We start from the raw sequence: 24,650 nt of genomic DNA, 5'->3' as shown, positions 1-24,650 counted from the left end.
CAAAGTACTAGAGGCCATGCAAGTAAGGATATCCAAGAAGGGTACATATTAATAACTTTAATGGAACACTAGACATGTTAAAATAACTTTCATTGTTTAAACACATAACAAAAAAGTATATAGAATTTATTCAAAAACTCCAATATATTTAATTCAACATTATGTGGACATCATGAGGGAGATTCTTGTTCTTCTTCTTCAACCTTTTGGTTCTGTCCACTGCTGGACGAAGGTCTCCCCCATGATTTTCAAGATCACTCGGTTTTCTGCCTCTTCCATCCATCTCACTCCTGCAATTTCTTCTAGTCCATCCCTCCACCTTCTTCTCGGTCTTCCTCTTTGTCTTGCTCCATCCATTGGTCTCCATGTAGTCCATCTCCCGTCACTGCATCTGGCAATATGGCCAGCCCATCTCCACTTAGCCTGTTTAATGTATTTTACAATATCCATGACACCTGTTTGAAATCTTATCCAGGTATTTGTCTTCCTATCTCTTAATGTTATTTTTAGCATACTTCTTTCCATATGATGTTGTGTTATTCTCAGCTTTTTGTTTAGGGCTTCTGTTAAAGTCCATGTTTCTCCTCCATATGTTAGGACAGGAAGTATGCACTGGCCGAAAGCTTTCCTTTTTTAGACTGATTGGGATGTCACTTCTGAATGTCTCTCATTTTCCCATAAGCCATCCATCCAAGGTGAATTCTTCGTTCAATCTCTTTTCTTTGGCACTCCTCAAAGGATAACAATTGGCCCAAATATACATATTAAGTAACTTGTTCTATTTCATGGTTTTCAACTTTGACAATTCTATGGTTAATAAATTTATTCATCATTATTTTTGTTTTTTCTCTATTTATTTTTAATCCAATTACTCTGGAGGCTTCATTTAGCTGATTTAGCCTTTCTTCCAGATCTTCAAGATTATTTGCTATTAGGACAATATCATCTGCAAATTTCAGATGATGCAGTCTTTCTCCATTTATGTTTATTTTTTTTGTTTCCCAATTAAGGCTTCTAAAAACTTCCTCTAGTGCAGCTGTAAATAATTTGGGAGATATGGTGTCACCTTGCCGGATGCCTTTTTTGTATTGGGAACTTTTTACTATTTTTATATAATTTAATTACAGAAGTTGCATTATTGTAAATATGTTTTAATGTTTCAATATATGGTTTCTCAGTTCCCTGGGTTTCAAGTGCTTTTAGTGTTGCAGATGTTTTAACTGAATCAAATGCTTTCTCATAGTCTATATAGGCCAGACATAAGGGTTTATTGTATTCAATTGATTTTTCAATGAGCTGTCTTAATGTATGAATATGGTCCAAAGTATTGTAATTCTTTCTAAATCCAGCTTGTTCACAGCAGTCCCTCTAGTTTAGATTTTATTTTATTATTTATAATTTTTGTGAAAACTTTATATATGGTGGGGGAGTAGGCTTATAGGTCTGTAGTTTTTAATTTCTTCCTTATTGCCTTTTTTAAAAATTAATATTAGGAGTGAATTGTTTCAATTTTTTGGAATTTATTAAAGAGTTTAGTCAGCTGTTTGATGACAGGGCTTCCTCCCAGTTTTAAGAAGTCTACCATAATTCCATCTTCTCCTGGGGCCTTTCCATTCTTCATTTCTTGCAATGCCATTTCCACTTCGCCTTGTACGATCTCAGGGCATCATGTTCTTCCTTACTCGAGTTATCCATAGATGATTCTTGGATGTCACAGTCTTTTGTCTTCATAGAGTTCAGTATAAAATTCCTGAATTCTTTTGATTATTGCATCTCTATTTTTTATTAATTCACCATTTTTTCCTCTTACAGCAGCTATTTCCTTTGTTCCAACTGATAATATTTGTCTTAGGACCTTCATATTACTATTGTTTCTTTAATTTTCATAGTATTATATGATCTAAGTTCATCTTTCATCCTTTTACATATAGTTTTACAAATTTCTGCATATTCTATTTTATTGGTGTCATTCAAATCTCTTTTCATATGTCTTCTTTTCTTCATCAGATCTAAGGTTTCCTGTCTTAGTTTTTTCCTCTCTTTGGTGCCGTTTTATACCTCCTATTTCTAGTGCACAATTCAAGATAGATTTTGTTAATATTTCATTAGTATCATCGAAGGTTGTAGCTGTGTTTAACTTTGTTAGTTCATTTTTGAGTGATTCTCTATAACAGAGATTGTTAACTACATTCAAAAGATGAATCAAAATAATGAGTCATAAATCATGCGTAAATTAGCTCGTGTCTTGGTTGCAGCTGAAATATATGATATTACACTATTAGAGTTCAAAGGAACAATTGTAGTAAGTTGCATAGATATAAATTAGTTAAAATAATTAGTAATTAAAAAAAAGAACTGAGGAACAATTAATAGTGATCACTTCCCCAAATTTGGAAATTGGCACACATCCTGATCAGTTCAGATGATTTTACAGCATTTCATATATTTCAAGGAAAAGATGATTGTATTTGAACTTGCTGGAATGAAGTAGTTTTGTCTGGTTACAAAGATGTAATATAGGTTTTTTTTTTTTTTTTTTTTTTGTTATTTGGTCTTTTTTTTTTTTTTTTACTAAATATGAGACATTTTCTTTGGATTTTATTGGACCATGATTTTTTATATAAATATATGTATACAATCGTCAACCAGTTTCGCCAACTTGGGTCTGTCTGACTTCTTCAGGACGAGAATGGTTACATTAACATCAAATGCTGCAAGAGAAGAATGCAATAACAACCTTAAAATCAGTTAAAAAAATTGAAAAGGACATGCAACATTAAGAGCATAAAGCGTGAAGAAGAAGAATTAATTACTGTTTGTAGATCACGTTTTATAGTTTTTCGCGTAATTCAGTTCTGCTAAACATAGTGAATTTATTAAGCTTTTCCAAATGTCTTTTAATATCATGCCTTGATTTCTGTTGAGATTGTCTCCTGTATGGAGTACCAAAATTTTTTTAAAACTGATTTTAAGGTTGTTACTGCATTCTTCTGTGGAGCATTTAATGTTAATGTAACCATTCTCGTCCTGAAGAAGCCAGACAGACCCAAGCGCAAAAACTTGTTGACGATTGTATACATATATTTATATAAAAAATCATGGTCCAATAAAATCCAAAGAAAATGTCTCATATTTAATGTAATATAGTGTTGATATTCTTCAATTCCAATCAAGACAGAATGACCAGTCTGTCCAAAATAGGAAAGATGATGTGAGCAGCGTATCTGATAGACACCTGATAAGGAAAAAGGTGGTAATGTATTCTTTGTTAATGTTAGGAAGGAAGACAGTTTTCAGGCTGGTTTGAAGGAAGTGTATAGATTGAATTTGTGAAGAATCCTTGTTATTTGTTCCGAGGTTCCTTTAAGGTAGGATAATGAAATTCTTTTCACATCAGATTGCAGTCTGGTAGAAGGATGATAATTATCAATAATTTTTTGATTGTAAGTTTGTTGTATCCATTACACATCAGATTGCTTATAATTTTATTCAGTTCATCAATAACAAAAGGGGATCAGAAGAGGAGATCGTATGAGCTCTATGTAAAAAACTCTTGATAATACCCATTTATTGTGAAGAATGATGGTAGGATGAGTGAATGTATCTACAATTCATTCATTGTATTGTTGAGTGAATATTGGATGTTCAGTAGTGAACTTTATACGAGAGTACAAGGAGTTCATTTTCTCTAGGAACTGAAGTAATTCAGATTCAGTGTGGGATCAGACTGCAAATTTATCATAAATAAAATGTAATCATATATGAAACTGAGGGAATATAGTGTCAAAGAGTTCTTTTCTAGATGCTCCATAAAATAATCAGCTAAGGGGGGTGAGATAGGATGGTAAATTTAAATATGTCGATATTGTCTTCTAGGAAATCAGATTGTAAAAACTGAAGAATCTCTTGCAGTAGTATGTTGATGAATAGGGAGACTACATAAAAAGAAATCATAATCTTGTTATCAGACAGATGTTGATCTTTTATTTTCTCTTTGAAGTCAAGACTGTTTTTGGTATAAGAGCTGGTATGGCTAGTGAGATTCCGAAGATGACGAGAGAATGTTTTGCAAGGTAGTAAGTTGAAGAGCCAGTACAATCCAATATTGGGCATAGTAGGTTGCCATCCTTATGTATTTTTGAATGACCACAGAGATGAGGCAGACAGGTATGATGAATTCATAACTTCTTAACAGTAGTGGGATCCTACAATTGTACATTGTAGGATGCCACTGTTAATAATTTATTTACTTTATTGATTTGACTTTGTTGGATCCCTGCTGATGAAACTGCAGGTTGATCTATCTCTTAATAAGATATTTATTTTACAATTATACTCAGTGGTATTCATGACAACAGTGGAATTGCTTTTGTCAGCCTATGTGATGGCAGTATTGGTGTTCTGGCATAGAGAGCAAAGAGCTTGTAATTCGTTTCTTACACTGCTGTTTAGATCTTCAACTGGGACTAACTTTCCTTTTTTGTCAGTTGCCTTCTCTAATGACTGAAAAAGTCCTTTACTCCTTATCTGTGAAACTATAGTCACAATTAAATCTCATTGTTCATTTCCTTATATTAATGTTTACCCACATCACCCTATTTGAAATTGCTTGCCATTGAAAAAGATGTTGAATATTATATATACTTTTTTCCTTTCCCTAATCACTGGCTGAATATGACATCTTGTGTTTGCTGTTCAGAAAAACTGCATTTTTTTTTTTTTTTGGTAACACCATTTATATTGACGCAATACTTCTCTAATTCTTCTGCCATTTCTACCCCCCCCCCCCTCAATTGAAGCTTCTTACATTAATAGTGCCTGTCTTGAATTCTGCTTATGCTTAGTTTGAAGTTAGACAATGGGACATTTTTTTAACCAAGTGACTTATTAGCTTGCATGATATATTGTCTTGTACTATTATCTTGTTTAAGGTTAAGCCAATACAGAATACAGTTCATTATTTGACTAAATCTTAAATTACCAGTCCATCTTTGTTTTGTAGTATCTGGTTGGATTCGTACACCATAAGAAGATGAGAATTGAGCATTAAGTCAGAAACTGTCAGTTCACTGCATTCCCTAAAAGGTTACCGTGTTTACTCAAATATAATTCACACTTTTTACACCAAAATTAAAGTTAACAAATCATAATGTGAGATATATGCAGGGATTTTTGGAAATTAAAGTTTTTCAGGAAAACATTAAATTGATGTTTACAGGTAATCCTCGTACAATGCGGATGTTAGGTTCAACAGAAATGGCACATTATATAAATCGTGTTATGCGAGACTCAGATCACATAGAAAAAGTAGGGTTATGTTTCGAAATCGTTTTTTTTTTTTTTTTAATTATATAAACAACAATGACATATCCGACAAAAAAAAAATTTTATTTAATTCATGTAAGTTAAGAAAACTATGAAACAAAATGCATAGTATAAACTTATAAAAATACAGATTGTGTGTAAACTTCATGGCCCATAATGCATAAATGTTTTAGGCAAAATAAAATAAAGTGCATAATTTAGTCGTCATCACTGTCTTTAAAACGAACAATCCGTAGATGTTCTTTATTTATGAGTGGCCGGACGTTCTCATCACTTGAAATCTCTTGAACATCACTTGAATGATTCTCATTGCATCCTTTGGCTGGTTTAGTTATCAGTAATAAGACCTTACTTACCGCTATGCTGCAATTTTTTATTAAGTTCATAATATGGAGCTAAACAAATATCCAATTGTCTCGTGAATTTCCCATAGTACTCCGTTGAGGGAATGACAAAATTTCATGCCGGCTGGGGCGTCACCCAGTTAAACAAGGCCCCCGTTGTTTTCGCCAGGGTACCAGGGCGAACAGCGAAAAGTCAGCTACTGGAACAAATCTGAAAGCACACCCCGAACTCAACATCACCAGAGCTAAAGATCGGTACTGTCAACATAAGAAGCCCGAATGGCAAAGAAATGGAGCTAGCTGAGGAATTAGATAAGTACCAGATCCACATAATAAGGGTGACTGAAACAAAAAAGACAAAAATTGCTGAGATCTTTCTGAGCAATAAATACAAAATGTTATATTCAGGAAATGACAATCAAGGAAAAGAAGGAGTAGCCATAGTATTCAACACAAAATACGAGGCTAATCTTCTCGAATGGCAGGCAGTCTCAAGTAGAGTGATGTGGGCAAATATCAGAATGGGGAATTGGACAATGAGACTTTTTTGTGTCTATGGTCCCACAGAAGGTTCTACTAAGGTAGAAGTGGAGGAATTTTTTTGATGCTTTAGAAAAAGCAACTGACACAATGAAAAAGGAAAAGTTGGGGATCTAAATAGCAGAGTAGGAAATGATTGTCAGACATACAAAAATATTTTGGGAATATTTGGAGAAAAGAGCAAAGCTAATAATAATGGCAAATGCCTGTTGGATTTCTGCTCAGGATATGGACTGGTTATTACTAACACCATGTTCCAACATAAAAATGTGCACAAATTCACATGGAGAGAAGAGACAAGGAATAAGAAAAGTCTCATTGACTATGTTATTGTTGATAGTGATGTTTTCTCCCTGGTGCACGACACCAGAGTGTACAGAGGATTTGAAATTGGAAGCGATCACTATTTAGTATTGGGCAGGATAAAATTGAATTTCTTATTGAAAAGAATAACATGTAAGAAAGTTTTAAAGCGAATAAAAGTTGAGCAGCTCTCAGATGTGAACTGTAAACTAAAATACACAAAGATTATTGAAGAAAAAATGAAAGAGTTTGAGAACAGGAACCAAACTTTGGAGATTCAGTGACACGCCTTGAAGAAAACCTTGATTGATTCAGCCAGAGAGGCATGTGGTGAGGTTGTGTGCAAGGATAGAAAAATCAGAACTAGATGGTGGACACAGGAAGTTAAAGAGGCAGTGAAGGAAAAGAAGAAAGCATATCAAAAGTTCCTGGCAAATAAGTCCGTTTTTGCTCTTACAGAATACAGAGACAAATGTAAGAAAGCGAGACACTGTGTAAAACTAGCTAAAAAAAGTCATGGGAGGACTTTGGCAAGAACATAGAAAATAAATATCAAGAAGGTGGTAAGATATTCTGGAGGTTGTTGAAGAAGCTTAGAAATGGAGTGCTGTAAAAAGGGTTAGAGATGATAAAGGTGACATGAAAACAAGAGAAAAAGATATCATTGAAGTATGGAGTGATTACTTCGAAAAATTACTAAATGAAACAAGCAGTGATAGCACAGTGGTAAAATAGACTCAACAAGCATACAGTCAGAATACATATCCATACTTGAAGTAGAAAAAGCCATCAAAGGCTTGAAATGTAGAAAGGCAGCAGGAGTAGATGACATTCGACTAGAAACACTCTAGTATGGTGATATAAAAGTCTTACAGTCGCTGCACTGCATAGTTCAGAAAGTGAAGATGGTAAATTAAATATGGAAATAGACAACAGAATCAACAAAGCTGGTATGATAGGAAGTCAATTGAATAAATTCATGTGGAAGAAGAAAGAAGTTAGTTGGAACACTAAATTAGTTGGAGCACTGTATACAAGACAGTGTTCAAACCAGTTTTAACTTATGGATCTGAGAGCTGGGCCAGAAGTAAAACACTTGAAAAAAGACTAGAGACTGCAGATATGATGGTCCTGAGAAAGATTAGAGGCATGAACAGATGGCAATATCATATTAAAAATGCAGATATTAGGAAAGAACTTCACATTGTCAACATCTAGGAATGCGTTAACAGAGCTAATCTCAGGTGGTATGGTCACGTAAACAGAATGGGTGAGGAAAGAATAGCAAAACAAGTGTTCTCTGCCAGGGTGGCAGGAAAACGACCCAGAGGAAGACCAATATATAGGTGGATAGATACAGTACGAAATGCCTTAGACGATAGAAATATAAGATGTGATAATGTGTGAAGTCTTGACAAGTAACAGACTGATTTGAAGAAAAATTGTAGATAGGAAGTTAGTAATAATGTAAATTTTTCATGTAGTACTATCATATCCTGTACACCCCTTGAGGGTACATGTCAGGAATTTGATGATGAACTTTCTTGCCAAGTCCCATCCTTCTGCTAATTTCTTTAAACTGAATTCTTTAACCGATTCATCGGAATATTCGGCAGAACTTTTCCCACCATTTCGTTTGAAGTCATCTATTAATTCTCCCAGTTCCTTCTCATTTAAATGTTTTCACATTAATTAATTCACTAATTTCTTTTTCTACCTTATCGCAAAAGCCCTCTAAGTGTCCTTTACTATAAAGATAAATTTTTTACATAAAAAAAGCATTACATATTAATAATGTAACTCACCAGAAAATAAAGTGCTCAGCTTGAGATTAACATGCTTATGATTTTTAATGCACTTTCCTGGCAGAAGACACTTTCAACTTTCAACAATAAACACTTTATACAGTAAACAATTGACGAACATGCGTGCTAAAGGGTATTTCCCCTTAATATAAATTCGCTACTTATAACTACATGCGCGATATGGGCAGACACAAATCTAATGAAGATAAATTTTGATTTTTAAGTCACACAGTGAAAAATATATGAAAAGATAAAGGGTTACTACGATATGTAGATCGTGTTTTTATCGAAACCAAGTTGTATAAGTACCGTGTTGAACAATGTTTACTACAATTTGTGGACCGCATTATGTCGAAACTGCGTTGTATAAGTACCGCGTTATACAAGGGTTACCTGTATAATTAAATTCTGAGTATTCATTATAATTTTGATTGCTCACATTTAATTACCTTATTAATTCTGAGTGTTATTTACGTGATCGGCCACACACCTTCATCACGCAACGTTTGATTCTTTAGCTACAACGCTTCTGTAATTTAATTAAAACAAACTGTTCTTTATTGCTTTTCCTTTTATCATTTTGGAATCATAAGATCAACATGATTTAAAAATACTGAATGAACTACTCATTATTTTCCTTAATTCCATTCACCATTGTTTGTGATCTGATGATAGCATCAGAAGAGTTGATAATAACTGAATTGATGTCTCTCCCACCAGTTGGAGAGAGTGACCATATGGTGTTGACTTGGAAAATGAATAGACATGCAGGAGTATCAAAGAGATGGGAACTTATGTGGAATTATAAGGCAGGTGATTATAATAGTCTTAGACGTCAACTTCGGGAAGTTTCATGGAGGCAGGAATTGGAAGGCCGGGATATCACTAGTGCGTGGGAAATTGTGAAAGAATATTTGTTATCGGCAATGGTAAGTTGTATACCACGAGTGAAGAAGAGGACGCAATTTGGAGTAAAGTGGATGACAAACAATATTAAACAGGAATTGCATGCGAAAAAGAGGCTATGGAAGAGATATAAGGAGACAGGTGAAGAGATGCACGAGGAATATAAGATACAGGCCAGAAGAGTGACTAGTGTGATAAGGAAAGCGAAACTGGAATATGAGAGGAGATTGGCCCTAAGATCCAAAGATGTATCCATTTTATATTTACACAAAATGGCTATTGGCCCTAAGATGTATCCATTTTATAGCTACACAAAATGACATTAATCTGCCAATTTTTGGCAGATTAATGCAGCCATACAGAGGAGAATGTTTCATAGTCATTGATTACTCTGATTACTTCTACATACCCAATTTGGTTATATAGTTTGCCATATTGGATATATAGTGGTAATATTAATTTGCCAAAAAATTGGGTGACTGTTATTTTAAGATCCACTCCTACCCAACCATAATACTTTTTTTTTTATTTATAACATTACAGAGAGTGCCAAATTAGGACTTTAGATCTTTTGTCTGTTATGGTTTGAATTGTTTCACTTTTTCCTTGTCACGTGTAAACTGTAACACGTTCTCTGTTCTCTGCTCTAAAGATGTTGGTTTGAAATCCAATAAAATATAAGCAGTTAATAAACATCTTCTTTTTATAATTTAGTTTGTTTGCTGTTGTAATAACTTAAAATAAGTTATGAATAACATCCCGCACCTAAGCTTGTCTATTAGATTGCTCATCATAGAAGATCCACACTAATCATTATTCACGGTGACAGTCATTCACTGACAATGTACTCACAATCACATCAGGTAATGGTTCTACTTGTTTATCTTTATCTCCAGATAAAAAATCTTTCTTGTTAAATACACTCTCATACTACTTCAAGCATTTTTATTTTTTCTTGTGGTGAGAGACTTGATATTAGTAGTGTGACTGAAGATATGGAGGATCTGAAGGATGGTGTCAACTCTTTCAATGAATATGGTGAGATTGTGATGCTTGGAGAAGGAGATGGTTACTGAGAGTAGAAGGAATGAAAAATTATTTGATTCTTATGAAGGAGAGATTAGGAGATATGAAAGACTAACCAATATAAAATAGATAACAGAAGGGTTAAGAAAAAGTTATGGGAATGAGAGAAGAGAAAATGGGAGAGAACCAGGGAATGAGAAAAAGTCAAGAGTGGAGGCTTTGGAAGGAAGTGAGACAAATGATTTTGAGAGCGTATGGTGTGAGGTAGAGGTAGGCAAGACAGGATATTTAGTGGGGGTGTTGCTACAGATCCAGGAGCACAGAGGATGGGGACCAGGAGATGTTTAGACACCTCTTGAGGGACAAATGTCTTAGGCAACATGTAACAGAGGAAACAAGAGTTTTGGATTTGGTTATAGCAGCAGAAGAGTTGATAATCACTGAGATGACATCTCTCCCACCAGGTGGAGAGAGTGACCATATGGTTTTGACTTGGTAAATGAATAGACATGCAGGAGTGTCAAAGAGACAGGAACTTATGTGGAATTATAATGCAGGTGATTATAATAGTCTTAGACGTCAACTTCGGGAAGTTTCATGGAGGGAGGAATTGGAAGGCCGGGATATCATTAGTGCATGGGAAATTGTGAAAGAATATTTGTAAGCAACAATAGTAAGTTGTATACCACGAGTGAAGAAGAGGACACAATTTAGAGTAAAGTGGATGACAAACAATATTAAACAGTAATTGCATGCGAAAAAAAAGAGGCTATGGAAGAGATATAAGGAGACAGGTGAAGAGATGCATGAGGAATATAAGACACAGGCCAGAAGAGTGACTAGTGTGGTAAGGAAAGCGAAACTGGAATATGAGAGGAGATTGGCCCTAAGATCCAAAGAAAATCCTAGGGAATTTTTAGCTATGTGGCCAGTAGGAGGAGAAATGACTGTGGAAGAATGATATTGTGGGATAAAAATGGGAATAGAGTGACTGATGCAGAGGACATAGTGGAATTGTTCACTGAACACTTTATTGGAGTATTTCATCCTAGAGGAGTCAGTTTTAATGCTAGAGGGATAGGACTGGTTCGAGGTCTGGAGGTACAGGAGGAGAGTGTGTTTCAGATACTGAGTACTCTGGATGTCAGTAAAGCTGCGGGACTGGATGGTATTTCACCACGAGTTTTGAGAGAATGTGCTAGGGAATTGACAGTGCCTTTAACTTGGCTTTTCAATGAAAGTCTGGCTTTGGCAAAGGTGCCCAGGGAATGGAAGGAAGGTAAGATAGTGCCATTGCATAAGGGTGGTAACAGACTGGAAGTGTCTAATTATAGGCCAGTCTGTGTGTCATCAGTAGTTATTAAGATCTTGGAGAAAGTAGTGAGGGACAGTATACAGCATTGGGCAATGAGGATAATGTTATCTGTGAGAATCAACATAGATTTGTGAAAGGACGCTCTTGTTTTAGCAATATGCTAGCCTTTTATAATAAAGTTTCAAGAACATTAGATGAGGGAAAGGCATATACTGCAATTTTCTTAGACTTGGCGAAGGCATTTGACAGGGTGCCACATGATAAGCTGATATTTAAGTTGCAGCACATGGGTCTGGATGTCGGATTGGTCAACTGGATTCAGGATTGGCTGTCTGATAGGTATCAGAGAGTTGTGTATGTTGGAGCAGTTTCCAGGAGGCAGAGGGTTACAAGTGGGGTCCCACAGGGCTCAGTACTAGGACCTATATTGTTTAACCTTTATATCAATGATATAGCCAGTGGATTGCAGGGGGATATTCAGTTGTTTGCGGATGATGCGAAGCTGGGAAGGATTATTAGTAATAGTACAGATGTGTTAGCCCTCCAAGAGGATTTAAATAAGCTAGATAGATGGGCAAATGAATGGGGGTGTCAGTTTAATGCAGCAAAATGTAAGGTCTTGAGGTTTGGGAAACATCGATGGGATGCTGCATACTCTATGGGAGGAGTTATACCGGAAGAAGTAGGGGAGACAAGAGATCTGGGGTTGATGATTGATAGAAACCTGAAGTTTAGGGGACATATTGCAAAGGTGGTGAAGGTAACACAGAGGATTGCTGCTATTATGAGAAGGACATTGACCTGCAGAGATAAGAGGGTTATCATTCCGTTGTATAAGTCTCTGATCAGACCACACTTGGATTATTGTTCTCAGATTTGGTCCCCAGGATTTGAAGGGGATAAATTAACTGTGGAAAGGATACAAAGATGGTTTCAGGACTGTACAAGGATAGTTATGAGGATCGGCTGAGAGAATGTGGACTGCAGAGTTTGGTGGATAGAAGAAGGAGAGGTGATATGATTGAGACTTTTAAACTGTTGAGAGGTGGTTACAGGGTTGACACTGGGGAGTTCTTTCGCTTGGTTGAACAGCGGGAAGGAGTGATGACAAGAGGCCATCCCTGGAAGTCACGAAAGGAAACTGTGGGCAAGAGGGTAAGGAGTGGTTTCTTTGTGTGGAGGGTGGTTGAGCTGTGGAATGCATTGCCTGATGGAGTGGTGGGAGCGAGAACGGTCAGTGAGTTTAAAGAGTGGTATGATAGACTTTGTGTTTCTCAGGGGGGTACCTTCCCTCGATGAGTCTTGACAGACTTTATGTCTTAGGAAGGACCTCCCTCGATGAGTCTTTTGACTCCTTGGTGGCCTGAATAATAATAATAATACTGTTCCAAAGAGGCACAGTAATATCCGCTTGTCTTTCTCTTGGTATTTTCCCTCCATCCTGACAGGAACACTTGTTTTGTTAACCTTTCCTCTCCCATTCTGTTTGTGTGACACACCTATCTCATAATACTGTTCCAAAGAGGAACATTATTATGAGATCATATTTGCATAAGAATTCTGAAATAGGAATTGATGGGATGTCAGCACTGGCTATTCCTTTGACCTGGCTATATAATTTGCATCTCAGAACAATGAAGATTCTACAGGAGTGGAAAGAATGTGTGGTAATCCCGTTGTACAAGGGTGGTGCAAAGACTGATATATCCAACTATCGACCAATCAGTATCTCAGGAGTGGTGGTGAAGATTTTGGAAAAGTTGGTAAGGGTTAGCATTCAGAAATGGGTTGACAGAGAATCTCTACTTTACAATGAACAGCATGGGCTTACTAAAGGAAGGGTCATGTTTTAGCAGCTTGCTTGCATTCTATAATAACAATGTGACCACTGAGTTAAACAAGAGGAATGGATACACCATAATATTTTTGGATTTTTCCAAAGCTATTGACAGAATGCAGCATGGAAGACTATTGCATAAATTGGAGAATATAGGATTGGATTATAAACTATTAGCATGGATAAGAGGATGGCTTACTGATAGATATCAAAAAGTTATATATTGGGGGTGTGAATTTGCAAGATTCATGGTAACCAGTGGTGTGCCTCAAGGATCAATCCTTGGTCCATTATTATTCACTCTGTACATTAATGACATTAGTAAAGATTTGACATGTGATGTACAGCTATTGGCTGATGAAGCAAATATAACTAAGGTAATCAGGAGTGCTGCTGCTGGTATGTAGTACTTGCAGAATGATTTGAATAGGCTGGAATTGTGGACATGTGATAATGGCTGTCAGTTCAATGTTAATTAATGTAAGGTCATGCACTTGATGTAATTAGATATCTAATGTCTTATTATATTGGTGGGATTATGCTAGACAGAACTGATCAGGCTAGGAATCTTGGAGATTTAATAGACAGGAAGTTGAAGTTCAAGGGCCATATAACATAAATTATAAATACAACTCGGAGAATAATTGCAATGCTGTAACGAATCTTCACATGTAAAAATAAGGAAGTCATTTTGCCTCTTTACAAGACATTTATAGACTCACTTGGAGTATTGCGTGTAGGTCTGGTTTCTGTGGTGATTCTGATACAGGGAAGAGAATGCAAAGGAGAGTGTCAAAAAGATATCAAGATTGTGAAATACTGATTATGAAGATTAGATTGAGTATTTGTAGGCTGCATACACTAGCAAGCAGGAGAAAGAGTGATGTGATTTAGACTTGACAAGCTTGTGATAGGGTTATACTGAATTTCAGTAGATGGAATTTTTAATTTTATGGAGGGTTGGGAAAGGACTCGAGGTCGTCCTTGGAAGTTGAGAATGAAGCGAATTGTCAAGAAGGGGTGAGAGCTAGATTTTTCACTCATAGAGTGATGCATGATTGGAATGGATTGCCATTGAATGTTGTGTGTACAAGTAGCTAATGAATTCAAGAACAGGTATGACAGCTGATGCGAATAGTATGGCCTCTCATGATGAGTTCCTGACTCTTAATAATAATAATATTAATTCTCTCTTCAAAGGTACTTTTTACTGTATCAGTCCACCTAGATCTTCATATTTCCTTCTATCCCGACAAATAACAATTGTTTTGTTATTTGTTATTAACTTATCCACTCCCATTCTGTTTACATGACTATACCACCTGAGATTAATTCTGTTAACACATTCCTGAATGTGAAAAATATCGAGTTCCTTCCTAATATCCCCCATTCCATCTTTTAACTCTTGTAATCTTTCTCAGAACTCTCATATCTGTGGTCTACCGTCTTTGATGAAGTTTTTTATTTCTAACCCAACATTTGCATCCATAAGTTAAATTGGTTTCAGTACTTCATGTATATGACTAGTTTAGTGTTCTGATTAATTTCTTATTCCATATAAATTTGTTTGTTGAAAGTTTTTCCACTTGGTTAGACTATAAATTAAAGATGCCAATAAATTATATTCTTTTCTTTTAGTGTTGCACGGTGATCAGCATTCGTTTTAGAAATTATGGACTTTACAACCGTGTTATAAATAACTCTTTTAATTTCTCGACATTTCGATCTTCATATTAAGATCATCATCTGGAGCATATACAAATATACATGACAAGCTGAGTTACATTACATTACATACAGTAAGGTAGAGAAACGATGATTTGATCACAGGTTATTCTACTGGCATGACCTCTAGTGAAAACAAAAATTACCAATTAATTAATTATTTAGAAACTACATCAAGCTAAATTTTATTTATGATAACATGAGCAAACATTCTTTCTTCTAGATAGGTTTCTTTCAGTAACAATGATGTCCTATTTTTAGCATTACAATTGTTATTTTTTGATTTAGGATCATGGATTATCTACAGTCCTGTTTATAGCCACTCTAGAGAGGAAGGTTCTGTGGGTCGAATATGTTGCCCTCCATATGTTTGGGATTTTTAGACCATCATTATTATTCAGATTGGGGTGGCTGATAATAATCTCACAGGCTTTCTTAAATTTCATTCATGCCATGTTTTGGTGTGATGTAAACAACTAATGCTTTTCCAGTCAATTCTATATAAGGTGTTCAAGGGCATGATCAGAAAGGCCAGCCTCACCATAGTTATTATATTTAATGTGCCGTTTATGTTCTTTTTGTCTGATAGGAAGTGTGCGTCCAGTTTCCCCTACATATGGTATGTTACAGGTGCAATAAATATGGTATACTCCAGGGTGGGCCAGCAGAGGGAGTGGGTCTTTGGATGAGTTGAGTAAGCTTTTTAATTTTGCAGGAGGTTTAAAGGTGGCTTTGAGGTTGTATTTTTGTAGTATTCTGTTTATTTTATCTGATGTCCCTTTAATGTAAGGAATGGTTATAGTTTTATTGTAGTCTGGTTTATCTTTGTTTTTTATTGAGGTCTTGTAAAGAATTTTGTTAATAGTGTTTTGGCTGTAACCATTTTTTAGAAAAGTATTGCTGATAACTTTAAATTCGTCTTTCATTACATGTTCACTGGAGCAGATCTTCAAAGCTCTGTTTTTTAGAGTATTGATGACACCTAGTTTTTGTGTTGGGTGGTGGTAGGAGTTTATGTATATATATTGGCCAGTATGTGTTGGTTTCCACTAAACAGTGAAGGAAAGATTGCCAGAAGGAAGACGCGTGACATCTAGAAACAGAAGTGTGTTCTGTTTTTCAATAAAAAAGGAGAGGAATCTAAAGCATGCTAACTTTTATATGGAACATTTTGAGCAGCATGCTTTAGATTCCTCTACTTTTTTAAATGGCAAAGGGGAACTTGTGAAGTTCCCCTTCGGCATTGTTTTCCATTGGAATATTGCATAAGGAGGCAACTTTTTTCCTTCTGTAGTAATTGCGAGCATGATTGTGCGTCGTTGTTTTTCACTTCCAGTTGAGTGTATTATCACTTTTTTCACTGTTTTCTTTTATTGTTGTTTGGTGTGGATGTTGAAATTGAGGGGTGTTTGATTTGTTATTGCTCTTTCTAAGTTGAATCACATAGCGATGAAAATCCATCAGTTTATCCTTGAAATTTTTCGGCATTCTTTGGCAAAGGGATGGCCTTCGACGAAGGGAAAGGCTTTCCCTCTTCATGAATCTTGTGATCCAACCTCGGCTCACTTTCAGATCTGTGCAAGTGATGCCTTATTTTGTAGCTAACTCATGCGCTTTGAAATGTACATTTTGTGTGAAACACAGCAACCATCTTTATGCAAACCTAACACATATAACTCATCCTGCATATAACATATAACACATAACTCATCCTGCAATTCAGGAAACTTTCCACCTTTCAGTTCTCGGAATGCTTTTCTTGACTTATTGGTACTTTCTAATGCAAGTTTCTGTTTTAAGCCAATATCACACATTAAACTCAGTCACTGTAAACTCATGGCCTGATGATCGATTGCCTTGTTTTTATGCAAAATCATAACCTTGAGTTTAAAACCAGCACTATAACTTGAATGTTTCTCCATATTTCAAGCAAAAATTACCAGTAATTTATAAGACTGAGATACATGATGAACAATCTTTCATGAATGACTGATGAGAAGTGAAAGCAGAGTGCAAAACAGACAGCAATGGTAGGCTGGTAGAGAGATAGAAGAGCTATGAAGGTGTGCATATGATTGGTATGGTATTAACAAAAGATCGCGCAACTAAATGACAAAGGCAAGCCTGCAATTGTTGAGCTGAAATGTTGATTCTCTTCAACTTAATTCCAAAATATCTGAAACTGCCATAACAACGTCTCTCTCTCTCTCTCTCTCTATATATATATATATATATATTAGTTTTAACACGTTCACGTTGGGATAGCGTTTCACCTGTTTATCGTTCTGATGGAACTTCTCATTACTGTTTGTGCACTGCTACCGTGTCAGATGGAACTTCTCATTACTGTTTGTGCACTGCTACCGTGTCACATGGACGAGCTCAACTGACAAAGTTTCAACCCTTCAGTTGAATTTTATTGCTGCTTGTGTCAGACTGCTGGACGGACTCACACACATATTAACGGCATGTTAATTTCAATTTGCGGTAGAATTTTATTTGAAGTTAGCATTTGTGATCTGCCTTAATGACATTGAAAATTTCAAAAGCAATCGAACACACATACTTATTTCATGTAATTGAAAATTTGGACAAATGTTTGGATAACAGTTTTTAGTTAGATTCTGTGTTTGGGAGTACAACAAACTGTTTTGCTTGAGTCTGTGCAGCATAGTTTCTATGGGGGACATGTGTTTCATTAGATAATGATGTTTTTATTCCAGTTGTCTCTAATTGCACTTTTTTTGACAGATATATTACACAGACTGCAAATGTCTCTGTACCTCATTCAGTGATAAAATAAAACTACTTTTTTTTCTTATGTCTGCGTAATGTGGCTTTTGGGGGAGGGAGTGTTGTTTACCATGACGAGTGAATTATTATCGCCCCAACATGAATGTATTTTAAACATGTTTTTTCATATGCGAGGCATATGCAAAATCCCAGAGACATAGAAGATCTGCTATGTTAATATTTACATAACATGAATTTAATCAGAAAGCTTGATAATTATATTTTCTTAACAGCCTTGAAATTAATGGTTCCATTATGTTTGTACATTACGTGACAATTGCTGCCTCTAGTAAACAGAGTATGAGTTGCATTCTTAGTTGACCAACATGTTTTTGTCAGTCTCCTCTCTCCCCCCACAACTTACACTTATTCTGGTATATGATTTTTCTCATACACTGAATTATTACAATTGATACATAGTTAAGTCCAGACCCGTGTTCATAGCCTAAAATCTTCTTGAGTATCAAGTCTTTTAACGGGGTTTGAAAAGAAGTTGAATAAAGGACAGCAATTAGCTAATGTGTTACGTATGCTTTAAAAAAAAAAAAAATGGAAACTCTGTTCTCTTTTAGTAATTGATAGAGCCTGTATCTTTCCATACTCCTAACTTGTATTACATTATTGCATTTTGGTAGTTTTGTTTCATGAGGGTTAGTAGCTTATAGTATAGTATTGCAAAAATAATCATAATTTAAAATTATGAATATTTTTACAAATTGTTTATGTTAGTATATTATTAGTTTTGGTTTCATAACAGGTATATTGGCACTTGTGATGTGCCCTTTATTTATATTATTATTTTTGTCAAAAGGAATTGTAAAGAATTTGAAAAATTTATGTACTTACTAGATTTTGATAGTTATGTCACTTTCAATTTTCTATTTTAGTTTAAAATTATTAAATGCTGTGTTTTGTAAAGACATTCTTGTTATGCTAAGACAATGCATCAGACATTATACCTAACTTCTTGCTTGCCACTTTCATGGAGTGCGCATGCTTGCCGAAGAGTTTGATGAGTGACAGCTTACAGAGAGAGCGTTCAGTATCAAGGTCACAAAAAAAAAAAAAAAAAAAAAAAAAAAAAGAGAGAGAGAGAGAGAGCTAATGGAAGTTTAAGAATGCAGACCGGAGGATTTTGTTCTTATGAAGTTTATTTACTTTTATGTGACATTCAAAAGAATATTAATAGTATATTCCAAAAAAGGAATGGTAAAACTGTGAGTCTTTAAACTGGAGGAATTGAGACTGTCAAGAAGTAATTAGTAAATAAAAGAAGATATTGCAGTCGATGTTCTAAAGGAATGTTCGAGGAAATACTGATTGGAAAGTTTCATCTGTCTTAAGGATGCTGGATATATTTGTTATTTCTACGAAATTATCTCAACATAGATATGTTGTTTATGAAGTAGTAGAAGAAACTTTTTTCCTCCGGTAGAAAAAAATTAGTAAATTGTGCGTCAAATTGAACTGCAATAGGTAAGAGTATTTATACTTCACCGAGTCAGTGAGGAATAATATTGTATACTACATAAGGGTAATAAGAAAGGATTCCGTGGAAAAGAAGAAGAAAGTTTATATTTTCGGAAAAAGCCCTAACAAAGAAACTGACTATGAACATTTTTGTTGTGAAAACAAGGTGTTTAGTCTGGTAGACGTGATTAAGTATATGTTAAACAATCCACTAATAGAATGGGTGATTTTAATATTTTTGGATAAGAAAATCTCTAAAGTGTAGATTTCTTTTAGAAGGTCTTGGATCCAGTATTTTGTAGTACTGTAATTTTATTTAAAGTATATATATTGTTTTAGTTCTATTAAGCGTGCATGTTTTTTCTATTTGGTCTTGAGTCAGTGATTTTCCGGATTCTAAGAAACAGTTAAAAAGTCATTGCACTAATTGGAATTGAACCCTTGTGTAAATAATAAACACTCACAATATAAAAAATATCTTTAATAGAGATAATCTCAAAAACAAATGAAGATTAATAATTCTTCTCTAAACAGTATTTCTTGTAGTTATATGATATCTGTTTAATTTCTACTGATAGACTTTCTTTCATGATAGCATGCTTTGGATTCTCTACATAATAAAATGTAAAGGTCATTTTTTTCCGTATTAAATGTACTATTAATTTTTGCCTCCATTTTACATTCTCTTTTCTTGTTGCCAGCCTGTTGTTCTGATGATCGAACAAGATCGTTTTTTCTTATGTACTACCCAATCAACATGCTAGTCCCTTTGTTGGACATAGTTTATAGCAACACTTAGTAAAAACTATTTTATATAAAATTTGACTTTCATAAAAGGTTCTAAGACCATAACTCTTATGTAAGCCAATTAATGTTAGTACATACTTATTTCTTTATTAGTGCTTTATTTATTCAGTAGATATTCATTACTTCTTTTTCTGGATTTTATTCATTGCAGAATTTTCAAGATTTCCAGTTGGCTCGTGACGGCTAACAATGGATGACCATGGATAATGAACAGCCACATCAAGAGCATGTAAAATGCGTCGTTGTAGGGGATACTGCTGTTGGAAAGACACGGCTCATATGTGCCAGAGCTTGTAATGCTCGCCTGACTCTGAGTCAGCTAATGACTACTCATATTCCTACAGTTTGGGCTATTGACCAGTATCGAATTTATAAAGAGGTGAACTATTTTTAGTTAATTTTGCAGATAAGTTTTGATTGTTTCCCTTTTCATCATAGTTTAAAACTAAATTAAGCACAAAGTATAGACCCTTATTTTCTAATGAATGAATATGTAGTAGTAGTAGTAGTAATTGTATTTATGCAGTACTAGGGTTTCGTATGTCACTACTACTAATATGTAGTAGTAGTAATTGTATTTATGCAGTACTAGGGTTTCGTATGTCACTACAGAGATTTATTATATCTTGTTAAATCTCTGTAGTGATGCAGATATTAAAAATTACAACCTTACAGATTGTAATTTTATTAAATGGTTGACTATTTGATAACTGATTTGCTATCACTTTTCGACAATGTTATATTTTAGCATTCTTTCCCCCCCCCCATCCTGTTGGCTTTTTTCCACCATGTTAAAGCTTTCATTAAATAGCCAAAGCTGATGACATTATTAACTCTTCCTTTTAAATTCCTTATTCCATACAGTATCTAATTCCATCCTGTAAGAATCAAGATTTCTTTGCATTTCAGCAAACTGCTTTACTACTGCTACTTCTCTGTCTCTCTCTCTTTAATGTACTTTCGTGTCTTCATTAGACATGTTGTAAAATTTGATGTAGCGTAAAATTTTATAAGTGCTTTACATCGAATTTTACAGAGGTCACATCTAAAAAGTTTGTGTTGAAAAAAATAAACATCTATAAATGAATGTACATAATCCTAAGGAAAATATAACCTGCTCAAAAATGTAGTAAACAGACAGCAATGGTAGTAAAGGTTAAAGTTAGTAACAAAGGAAAGTGCTGTGTCACTGGAAACTATATATCTTTGTTTTAACCAAGTGGTTTCAAAACCTTTGTTTATGTGCTCTGTATATGCCAACCATCAAGGTCGTTCTTAAAAGGGGTCAGCGCAGATCACACGAAGTTCTGGTGTTCCACTAATCGGATTTTGTTGTACACCAGGAGAAAAAAGAACGTGTCAGTCTTAACAGAAGATCAAAGAGTCATGCTGAATTCTTCGGGGGTTTTACCCCTTTGTGCAAGGTCCCGGAGAATGTGAAATAAAAGGCCGCTGAGCTGAACATCAATATCAGCAGTTGGAAAAAAGTGGACATGATATACGGCTAGGGCACACGAGAAGTCGGGGAGAAAGAGAGGCCGATCCACCTGAAGCTGTTTTCGATCTTGGATTTGGCTGTGGAAGATTACCGGAAGCTAATAATCGAGAGCAGACTTCAGCACCTGGAGGAGAATGCATTGCCTTCTGAATGAGACTGCATAAGTTCCACGTGTTGGACCCCCTCCCTCGTCCGAAGCCCAGGAGCATCGGAGATCAGCATTCCGAAGCCCAGCCGAAAATCTTTGATGAGGCACAGGTGAAGCAAGACGCTGCAGAGAGAAAGTCTAGGACTCTAGTGAAAAATCCTTGAATAAGTGTGTGATCCAGAAGACAGAGCATATATGAGTTCATTCCAATTTTTTTCCATGTTTCTTTTATGTAAGATAGGAGAAAGAATTTAGATGAACTGTTGAGATATAAGGTATTAGTAATAAGCAGTGTCTATAAGAGTGTCCTTGGATTTTTGTTAATTAATAAGTGGTGTACAATTTGTGAGATAACTTGGCATAGCTAGCTAACCTCTTTGAGAGTAAACTAGAGTTTAATCCAGAAGACAGAGCATATATGAGTTCATTCCAATTTTTTTCCATGTTTCTTTTATGTAAGATAGGAGAAATAATTTAGATGAACTGTTAAGATATAAGGTATTAGAAATAAGCAGTGTCTATAAGAGTGTCCTTGGATTTTTGTTAATTAATAAGTGGTGTACAATTTGTGAGATAACTTGGCATAGCTAGCTAACCTCTTTGAGAGTAAACTAGAGTTTCAGCAAGTTGATTTAATAAACAGAGAAGTAAATGAGTAACTTTCCCTTTCAATTCTAAATAACTGTAAAGTTATTTAGTATTGAAAGGGAAAGTTTTGTTTCTTTATGCAAAAAGTCTAACGGATAGGTAGAGAGAGAGAGCAACCTCCTTATCGTTTTTAATTAATGTATTATTGTTTTACTGTAAATAAATGTGTTTTGATTATATGACAATAGAGTCCCGCCTGATCTTTTAACTTACAATGCACTGTTCCCAAATAAAAGAGGACCTGAGAGCAGGAAACAAATAAGGCAGTAAAAGCGTAGTTTAAGTACTTGAGAACCACGATTGTTTGTGTAAACTATATTGAAGGAATTTATGCTAGAGAGAGAGAGAGAGAGAGATCTACCACCCGCATTATTGAGTCTTATGCCAAGAAAAGATTACTGGTGGCGCAGTCTAACAAATAAATTTTCCAGTACTCATAGGCATACAACAAGTAGTGCAAAAGGTGGATAAATTTTGTACGAAAGAGTAAGTCACTATGGGGATGTAAGATAGAAATACAGGGTGTTCGGGATAAATTTGACAGTTTCGTAAGGAAAAAGAAAATCTTCTTTGTATCTATTAAATTTAATGAATTGACAAAAAACATTACAGGCAGAGTTAATTACAATACTATCAACAAGATTTACTCAAAATAACCACCATTAGCATCGATCACAGCTTGAATTCTGCTTCGGAACCTCGAACAAGCTGATGCTACAGTCTCCCTGAGAAGGGCCGCAAAAACTGTTTTAATTTTATCCATTAACTGGGCTTTTGTATTACTGGAAGTGTGATTGGTGTCTTTTTCAACTGCGCCCCATACAAAATAATCCATGGGGTTAAGGTCTGGGGAGTTTGGAGGCCAAACATTTGGACTGGTGAAGTCGTAGAAATTTTCAGACAACCATTTTTGACTTTTCCCAGAGGTGTGGCAAGGGACCGAATCTTGTTGCCATACATACGGCCTACCATTGGCTACCCTTGTTATCCAGGGCTTGACTACAGTTAGCAACTCCACGAACAAAGCCCGAATTCCAATGCCAGGGTTCTTCAACACCTGTTCCTGCAGATTTGCGAGGAATTCTGCTGTACGAACGCAATCAGATCGTCTGCTAGGGATCTTTCTTCTTGCTACATCCTCGTAGTCACCATTGCAAGTCTCTAGTTCATGCCTGATTGTTTTTACTGTATTCAGGGAGCATTGGGCAGCAGTCGTAATATCCTTATTTTGATGGCGGGCACGAATCATCATGATACAAGTTATTCTCTTCCATGATTCAGGTGGGTTCCAGCTATCCATCCTTTCTGACATCTTGTATATGAATGAAGAAGGGTCCAAACTTTTAAATGAAGAGAAGTGTGTGTTAATACATGTAACTTACGGAAAAATATAATTAATTATAAATATGTCAAATTTATCCCGAACACCCTGTAGAATTAGTAGTAATAATAGAGAACAGTCAAGAGTTTAGAACGGTGCAGCAGCTGACAACGGAAATAAGGTAGTAATAATATAAAGAAGCAAATATATAGACAGAGTTTACAATAGGCAGAAAGGAGCCACTATTACAATGTTGAATTTTTGCCCATTCACTGCAGGTTGTAAACCTGTAGTGCATTAATACTGTGGGCTAATTAAAAAAAAAAAAAAAATTGGAATGTGTCACCATCCAACAAATTGTTGGTTTGAATCCCCTTTGTGAGCATTAGTGTTTATGGATATCTTTCAGATGGCATTTAAATTTCATCACCCATTGTGAGACCATCATTCAGCTTATAGAAGAATTGAAAAAAAAATTTCATGTTTGGTATCTGTTGCACACTTCTAAGATTATCTAAGCCTTAGTGCACCCACCCACAGTTTTGATACCCTATAGGTTTACAGCCTTTTGTAAGGAGTTACAAAAGAAAAAAAAAAACTTGCAAAAATGCAACATGTTTGATATGGACATAAATGAGGGAGAGGATAGAAGTAGATAAACTTGTTAAAATGCAAATCTTGATCCTAATGGGATGGAATGAAGTAGTGTGTCGCTTAAGGGAATTTGCAAGAGATTGTTGACATTATCATTAGTTTATTTGTTCAATGAAAGCTTTAACAATATAAGGTTCCATAAGGGGACGAGGGCGAAAGAATGCTAGAATATAACAAAGTTAAAA

At 35.3% G+C, this 24,650-nt stretch overlaps 1 protein-coding gene across 2 annotated transcripts in view; it reads left to right on the top strand.

The window, feature by feature from the left end:
• Positions 1-24,650, top strand: part of RhoBTB (Rho-related BTB domain containing) — a 397,556-nt gene that overhangs the window by 50,150 nt on the left and 322,756 nt on the right. For both annotated transcript variants that reach the window (XM_090391753.1, XM_090391754.1), the window contains one exon: positions 20,348-20,575. In XM_090391753.1, coding sequence (XP_090247879.1) covers positions 20,390-20,575 — 186 coding nt within the window. In that variant the 5' untranslated portion in view covers positions 20,348-20,389. The remainder of the gene's footprint in view (positions 1-20,347; positions 20,576-24,650) is intronic.

Source organism: Typopeltis vanoorti, chromosome 4 (genome assembly GCF_054136105.1).
Source record: "Typopeltis vanoorti isolate ZY-2024b chromosome 4, IOZ_Tvanoo_1.0, whole genome shotgun sequence".
NCBI classification, from domain to species: domain Eukaryota; kingdom Metazoa; phylum Arthropoda; class Arachnida; order Uropygi; family Thelyphonidae; genus Typopeltis; species Typopeltis vanoorti.
The sequence above is the reverse complement of the archived record's forward strand: the minus strand, read 5'-3'. Positions and strand labels throughout refer to the sequence as shown.